At 46.9% G+C, this 8,351-nt stretch overlaps 1 protein-coding gene across 2 annotated transcripts in view; it reads right to left on the bottom strand.

Moving 5' to 3' along the window:
• Positions 1-3,574: 3,574 nt before the first annotated feature.
• The window catches only part of Rcor1 (REST corepressor 1), a 71,951-nt gene continuing 67,174 nt past the window's right edge, over positions 3,575-8,351 (bottom strand). The window contains exons 12-13 of one of the 2 annotated variants that reach the window (XR_003844214.1): positions 7,486-7,582; positions 3,575-6,891 (exon numbers count right to left, since the gene is read on the bottom strand). Coding sequence is in view for 1 of the 2 variants with exons in the window: in XM_021202002.1 (XP_021057661.1) it covers positions 7,541-7,582 (42 nt within the window). In the remaining variant the exon portion in view is untranslated. Of the gene's footprint in view, positions 7,583-8,351 lie in introns of both variants that reach the window. The other variant, XM_021202002.1, reaches the window with a different exon arrangement.

Genomic DNA, 8,351 nt, shown 5'->3' with positions numbered 1-8,351 from the left:
CTGAACTCCCGCCCCAGTTTTATGTTGGAGACCCCAGCAGATACATCTGGCATCTAGTGGAGGACGTAGGCCATGCAAATGGACAGGTAGGAAGCAGGTGTCAACAGTGGGAGAACACTATTGCCCAAGGTGGGGGAGCACTTTGAGTCTCCCTAATGCGAAGTATTCAACCACCAGGATCCAAAGGCAGCATGAAAGAGGGCTGGTCAGAGTGCTGTGTGTACCTTGATAGCTCTTGGTTCCACTCCTGGCTCTGGGTGTCAGAGGTGTGGTCCCAAGGAGTGGCCAATACTTGTATGAGTGGGTGTCACATGGGGGACTCTGGGTTGTGCCTCATGGAGCCAGAGTGGTGACCAAGCATCAGGAGCTGGGCTAAAGTTGCTTGTAAGAAGGGGCTTGGGGGTCCCGTCTCTGAGAGCTTTGCATGCAGGCAGCACCCCAGGCTCCAAAACTCAAGAAATTAGCCCTTTTCTATAGCCTGAATCTTCCCCCATCCTCTCCAACTGTCAGCCATCTGTTACTACTTAACAAAGTACGCCACCAGACAATAGCTGCCTGCCATCAGAAGCCACTGTCCCTAGGGCCAGTGCTCACCTGGATTGGTTTGCCCACTCCGTCATTATATGGCCTCTTCAGCCTTTTCAGGGTCCCATGACTTCTTGTAGCTTTATACACAGGTCTGGTGACTGCTGGCCTTGTCAATCATTTCTAGCAGGTTGTTTGAAACATCTTAGGATGTAGACTTAGCAGCAGGAAGGGAGCCCAATTCCCTTGCCAACCTTGTGCCGGTTCCACTGACCAAGGCAACTGAGACACAGTTCAGAGCTGGCAGGCACTGATGCTTAAATGGTTCCTGTATGGGAAACTTGGAGCTGGTGTGGTGGGAGCTGACGGAACCTTTAAAGTGGAAGTTAGTCAAGGCCCTTGGTCAGTAGAGGTCCTGCTCTTACAAGATTCTTGTGGATCCTGAGTTTCTTGTAAGAACAGTATCTGAGTGAGTTTCTGTTTCCCCACAGTAGCTCATTCTCTCATACACACTTTTTTAAAAAAAAAAGATTTATTATTATATCTAAGTACACTGTAGCTGTCTTCAGATGCACCAGAAGAGGGCATCAGATCTCATTACAGATGGTTGTGAGCCACCATCTCATACACATTCTTACCACTGCCAACAATCTTGATGGGATGTCGCCCAGGCGTCCTCACTTCAACCTGCACTATGCTATGCGACCTTTTAGCCTTCAAAATTATACATGGAAAAAAGCTTGTCTTTCTTTCTAAGTGGTCTGTACTAGATATCAAAACATCCTAACAGTCAAGGGGAAATGCAAGGCACACATAACTGGAGGGGACTCCATGAGGAGCCATAACCCTGATGACCTTAGAAAGCCTGAGAGAGAGATGTCACCAGAGAACCCTGTGGCAGGGGGCGGCCATAGGCCAAGTCCCACCCTGGGGTCCTGTTGCGGCTATATGGTGGCACACAGAATTGGTACAGACTCTGGTCTCATAAGCATCGACTGCTGATCACTAGGCCTTCTTAGGCCACAGAGGGCCAGGTATCACACATAAGAAAGGGCTGGGTGAAGCCAGGCGTGGTGGTGCCCACCACTAATCTCAGCACTCGGGAGGCAGAGGCAGGCGGATTTCTGTGTTCGAGGCCAGCCTAGTCTACAAAGTGAGCTCCAGGGCTAGTAGGAGAAACCCTGTCTCAAACAAAACAAAACAAAAGAAAGAAAGGGCTGGGTGATCTCTATGGCCTCGGAAAATCTCAAAGACCTAAACAGGTCCACTTCCCCCATATCTTTTCTTTCCCACTACCTCTGGTGGGTGGTGTGCTAAAGTAAGATTTAAAGGCTGGGCGTGGCGGCACACACCTTTAGTCCCAGCACTTGGGAGGCAGAGGCAGGCAGTTCGAGGCCAACCTGGTTTACAGAGTGAGTTCCAGGACAGCCAGGGCTACATAGAGAAACCCTGTCTCAAAAAAAAAAAAAAAAAAAAAAAAAAAAATTTGCTACAGGTGATCGTGTAGGTGACTGTACAGGTACAGCTGCCTGCTATGCTTGGACAGGAGGAAGTGGGCCTGGACCTGAGGTCTTCATGTCTTTGATTTGGGGACATGAAGCCTTCCTTACCTACTTGAAGCTTCTGTACAGCTATGCTAGTCTTTGGAAGGGTCCTTCCCTCCAAGCTAGTCTTCTAAGTCAATAAAGCCCATGCTCGAATGGCTCTTGCTCTGTAGCTGTCCTAGCAGACACATGGTCTCTGGCAGGCCCTGCCCCTCCTATTTCCTTCTGGCTTCTTTCTCCACCTGCTGGTAGAAGCCCCAGGCTCTATCCTTCACACTTGCTCTTTTTCGTTTTTGTTTTGTTTTGTTTTTTGTTTTTGTTTTTTTTGCTCACTGACCACCACCACCAGTCTGGCACTAAATCCTCAGAGCCTTATCTCATCTCTAGGATGCTGCTCTCAGCTTCCCCACAACACAAGGTATCTTGTCAGGACAAGCCCCAAGAAGACTCTGCAGGTACATGTGTGCTATAGCCTTTACTGCCAGGCATTCCTGCAGTGCTGGTTCTGAGCCGTGTGTGCACTGCTAACCCAGGACATAGGCTTTCCCTTTCTGTTATTCTAGGATGTTAGCCTGAGGCTGCTGGGCGGGCCTTTCATTCTTACACAACCTCCTAGCTGATGCAGACCACACAGAGGGATTCCATCCACTTACTACAAGTTTTGTTTGAGGCAACATTGGCTTTGAACCTTAGAGTCCTGTAGTAGTTATCTGCTATCGTGTAGACCAGGTGCTGGTATGCCAAAGCTCATTTATAAAAGTAAGGGCTTAAGCCCACCTTAGACTGATGGGATGTGAGGGAGGGAACCTTTGAGAGTGGGGTCCCGGGGCTTCCTCCCCAGGGGTTGTGGGAGTGCTGGCCTTTGGGCTTCCCATCTGCTCTTCCTTGGCCTGTCTTGGACTTTGCTCTGCTGCATCTTCTTCCTATCATGATATTTCAGCGAGGCCACCAGGCTACACAGTGAGACACTGTCAAAAAATTTTAAGGCACGAGGTTATGGATGAAGACCTCCCCAAATGTGTACCAATAAGCCTTCCTACATAACTTGAATCACTGTAAGGCAGTTAGGCAGTTGTTAGTGCAGAGAAAGCTCACTAGCACACCGTCTAGGCAAACTTCACATTCTGGCTAGAAAAGGGAAGCCCCCAGAGGCTGCTCACTCACACGGCTCAGGTACCCAGCAGAGACTATTCAGGGCCAAAGCCTGGTCAAGCTGGGACAGACAAACTGCTAATGACAAAAGCACCTCTTACCTGACCTTTGCCCTTCAGACTTCAACATCACAAACTTTATGAAAGATACAGTGCAATTTGATGCCAGCTATAAAGCAATCACAAGAAGGCTCTCAGACCACGCTGGTAGGTAGACATACAGCCAAGAGCAACAGTCACCCCAGAGTCTGTCTCACTGGGTCTAACACTGGGACAACAACACAGTCAGACACCCAAGGCCCGCCTGAAGGAGGGAGCAACCCCATTCTGTAGGAAGACGGACACAACGATGCATTACATTGTTTTGTTTCGTATTTTATTACATCAATGGCTTGAAAATTTTTATTTAACTTCAGCAAATATTGGAAATAGAAAAATGAATTCTGCAGAATTTCACAAATAAATTTCCCAATCTCCACTAACAAATATTATAATTCAATGGCTAAGCAATTATAATGCTATGGACATTCACCACAATGACTGTGCTGAACTAGAAAACAAGCAGAGAGACATGGAAATATTACTTACAACAGCATTATTACAACATATTTTCTTTAAAATTTTAACATGGATTTTATCACTTCAAAAGATATACAGCATTTCCGTTATATTTGCAAACTTAACCTTATACATCTTTTAAAATCTTGAAAAAATTTTAAGCAATCTAAAAAGCACTTAGCAAAGTTTGAAGTCTACATAATGGAATGCTATCCACTCCAGTATAAATGCTCACTTTAGAGAAGGTGACTGTAAACACTCATTATTTTACAACATGCATAGACTACTGACCTTCCTTCTGAGCTGTAACGCTCCTGCAATTGTGCTTTACTACAGTGAGGAGAAGCTGCAAAGACCCAGGGAGAGGCGGGAACGGCATTGCACACGCTCATTAGACTCAGATGACCTACACCTGCCACCGTTAGTCAGTCTGAGGCAAAGTTTACTTGATGCTAAAAACTCAAATCCTGGGTCACTAGGTGTACATACAGGACAGAGACGTGAGACGTGTCTTTCCTTTGCTTCCATGAAAGCAGGGATCCAGTTAGTGTAATGCACTGTTTGGCTTATTTTTGGTGTGCAATTATACCAATAGTACATCTCATAGTGAGAAAGACGAAGAGGGCAGAGCTGAATTAAAGTGTCACTGAGCTCACTCAGAGGCAGCACTGGGAAACTGTCTAACAGGACTCCTGCTTCCTGAGCCCACCACAGTAAGCTTTGTCACCTTCTGTGTTTTTCATTAAGGTTTGTGACCACCATTGGGAAGGTCTTACAAAAACTCTCTGAAACCTTCTTTAGAAAGCTGTTTTGACAAATAAACAAAGAGGCAGTGGGTGTGCTGTGAACCTCTGTTGTGAACCTCTGACACAGCACCCACTGTGTGCCAACACTCATCTGACCGGCACAACCGAGGTGAGGGGCCTCTGGGGAAAGAGCTAGAGTACAGAATTGATCACACTGCTGACCAGCCAACACAATATTCAAGTAACAGGGGGTTTAAGTGGGTAAGGGAAAAGAATTACCTAAACACTTTACATGTTCACATAAAATTAAATAAAACAAACTTTTAATGCATATGCAATACAGTTTATATCTTTAGGGATCTCTAAACTAAACCTTAGACTATTATTTGTGTCCATGATACTATATTTTGCACAATAACTTATATTTAGAAGATTTTCCCACAAAAATATATAATTATGACATTCACATTGATAATTTTTAAGAACCCAAAGCTTAAGTGACATTCCATTGGAAGCAGGTGTCATGTTCCAAACCTAACCTGCTGATGCACCTAACTCTTGACATGTAACAGTCACAGTCCAGACCAGAGCCCTTGGCTTTGAAAGCTAAGCAGTTTCTTGGACTTACACCACTGTGAACTGTGTCATGAAAAGTTTAAAACATGGAGACTATTCCAGCAGCAACAGCAGCCAGGCAGAGCCCACTCTCGTCCCTCTGCCAAGTGAAAACAGCATGCGCCTCTTTTCCTTGGAGAAAAAGGAAGATCAGCTATGCTGGTCATAACCATACCGCCCGACACTGGACTCTTCATGGCTAGATACCACACAATGCTCACAACCAAGAGAAAGACAGAACGGGCCTGGTGCCTGGCACAGCCACTCTGTCTGCCACACCATCCGAGATGATAAACCAAGTCTCAACACTGCCGAGGGGGAACACATCTTAAGGAAAGTAGCCTGGGCACAAAGATAGACACAGAGCCACTGGCAGATTGAGAAAGCCATGGCAGCAGCCACCCTGTAGCTCAGCACTGCTCTCTGCTCACTGGAGGGAAGGGCATGCAAACAGGCTAGGTGAGCAGGGTTTTACCATGTGCCTTAGTGTCCCTGTGAGTCACACGCAGAGCGTAGGCTAACTTCATCCCGTGCTTTCCTTCCCCTTCAGCTACACAGCAGGTTTATGATAAAAGCACAAAAAAAGTTACTAGTGTTACTCTGATACCGGTCCCTGGGTGGGGACCTCAGGCTGTGCCTCTGACGCGTCTCCATGACTCTTCCTCATCAATGGGCTGGTGTGATACAGGATGGACAAAGTCCCTCTGCACTTGACCTTGGAATGACCTTTCTCCAGACTTCTCAAGAAGAATGTACATCCTATCCCCAGCTGAACCTCTTTCTAAAGAGAAAATCAGCTAACTAAAAAAAAGGGGAGGGGGGAAGGTGCTTAGGAGTCAAAACATCGAATTTTAATTGCATATTTTAAATTCTTAAGAACTCCATTCATACCTTAAATACCTTAAAGCATCTACTTTTTTTTTTTCCTTTTTGGTATTGAAAGCAGAAAAAATATTAAAACAACAACAAAAGATATTTCCACATGGTTAGTGCAGTCTCAAGTGGCCATGGATGCCAGAACACAGCCCAGCCCAGCCGGCTGCTCCTCAGGCCCTTCAGGCCCACAGTCTGGTAAGAGAGCAAGTGATTCTCAAGTCTCAGAACATGTATTAGCAATCTTTGCTTGTTCCCAGTCCTAACAAACGGCATTACATCCCACTCTGTAGATCGTTTCTTTTCACCTTGGTCTCACTAAGCATCACCAGTCACTTCTCTGTCCTATCTGCTGCTAAGAGACAGGGTATAGTGTTTGTGTGATCACACCAGTACACAAATGACACAAAAGGACACATGGAGTGACATACAATGGCCAGGCACGCCAAGAGGATGAGAGCTACTGGTGTGCAGCGTCTAGAAACCATTCCTAGCTTCTCCATTCTCCTTTACTGAGCTGACCTGACATTTAAAGTCTGCACTCAAACCTGCAGACACTCTCCCCATCTGCTACACCTCAATGATGTCATCTTTGGCAAGCAATAAACTTTTAAGTAAGACACTTGAACAGAAAAGGGATTGATAACATGGTTGCCAGAGGAGAAGGCACCAATTCCAAATGTACAAGCACCAGGTACAGTGATATGAACCAAATCTCTCGGAGCCGGGGATGATGGTGGCAGCTGGGGATCAAGAAGAGATGGGTGCACCCTCATCCTGGGATTACAATGCTGAAGGCTGAAGGCAGAAAGCATTGAGGTCCAAGTTCCCATGAGGCTACAGTGCCCAAGGACAGCTGCTGCAAATGAGCTTTTACCACTTGGAAAGGAGAAAAGGGAAAGAGTTAGGGGAGAGAGAAAGGGGAGAGAAGCCACCTGATCTAGAGCCATAACTCTGTCCTCTCTTAGGGAAACAGGAGTTGTATCAGGAAGCTTGGTATGACAAAGGTGACGATGGGTCTGCTGATGGGCTTGTGAATTCCAAAGAAGCATGATTTTACTTAGGTGGCTGCCCCAGGAGAGAAGGGGAGAATTTTTCTAGAAGGTCTACTGGGCCTTCTGAGAATTACACTATGCACAAAGCAGAAACTGCAGGCCATGCAGGACCAGAGCTGGGCCTTCCAAGACTACCTTTTCTGAAGCTGTTGACTGGGAGAGCTGCCATTGTTGGGGCTCGGGGGGAGCCAACTGGAGGGTAGGTCCCAGACTCGAGGGAGGTGTGCAGGCCGTGGGTCCCCCAGCCCTTAGGCAGAATGAGATGCAACGGAGCTCTCTGGGAAGTCGTGCCAACATGGAGGAACGAGCAAAGAATTAAGGCAGATGTAGCACGGGACTGGAAGTGTATGCCTTTTTTGGTAATAGCTGCTTGTCCACAGAGATGTGATGCAGATGGCTAGGTGATGTCTTGTAATACCTGATATCTGGATAACATGTCGTCCATACCAAGTGTTCAAAACTACCAACAGTTTTCATGAGGCAGATGCGTATCTTACGTCAAGGACAGAAGCAGCCTGAAGGGAAAAAGGAAGGAAATCAGTGAGAGCCACAACCAGCACCCACTGGCTCTGGGGTGCACTGTGAGCACCGTGAGGAGCACCGTGAGCACTGCGCATGGATGGCACTCATGCGCCCATGCAGGGAGGGACTGCTCAGGTTGGATCAGTTTTCTCTTCTAAGCCTCAGCTTCCCTATCGGCCAAGATGTGAGATTCTGATGCTCTCTCTGCAAGGTCAGATGAAACAGCTGACTGGCCATGTCATCACAGCACGGGAGAGCAGGGCCGCTCAGGTCTGCCTGCAGGAATAAACCCACGCACTGCTCAGAGGGACGCTGTGGTACTGGCTCCTCCTGGGACCCTGGAGTACAGTATACTCTTCCTTAAAGGATGAAAACATTTTTTTTCACTTGCTTCTTCTGTTTTTCAAAACTAACTATCCAAGACACATGGTGTCTTACTACTGAGGCCCAACTGGGCTAAAATCCAGAATGTTGAGTGTGGTGAAACGACACCGTAAGGAGCTGCTAACTAAAGCGGCCTCCTCTCTGGCAACACGGTCAGTCATTCTGATTTTGGTGGAGATCCCTAACCCAGTTGCTCTATCACCCTCTGTAGTAGACCGCAAACATCTTGGGCTGCTCTTCCTTCTTAGCTGGAAAACACTGTAAAACTGACAGGTCTTTTTATTAGTGGCACTTGGGAACATTCTTATGTCCTCTATCCGGTGAGGACAGATATCCCCAGTTGCTAGAAACAGGTAAACAAGCTGGCGAAACCAAGTC

Source organism: Mus pahari, chromosome 7 (assembly GCF_900095145.1).
Source record: "Mus pahari chromosome 7, PAHARI_EIJ_v1.1, whole genome shotgun sequence".
Taxonomy (NCBI): domain Eukaryota; kingdom Metazoa; phylum Chordata; class Mammalia; order Rodentia; family Muridae; genus Mus; species Mus pahari.
The sequence above is the reverse complement of the archived record's forward strand: the minus strand, read 5'-3'. Positions and strand labels throughout refer to the sequence as shown.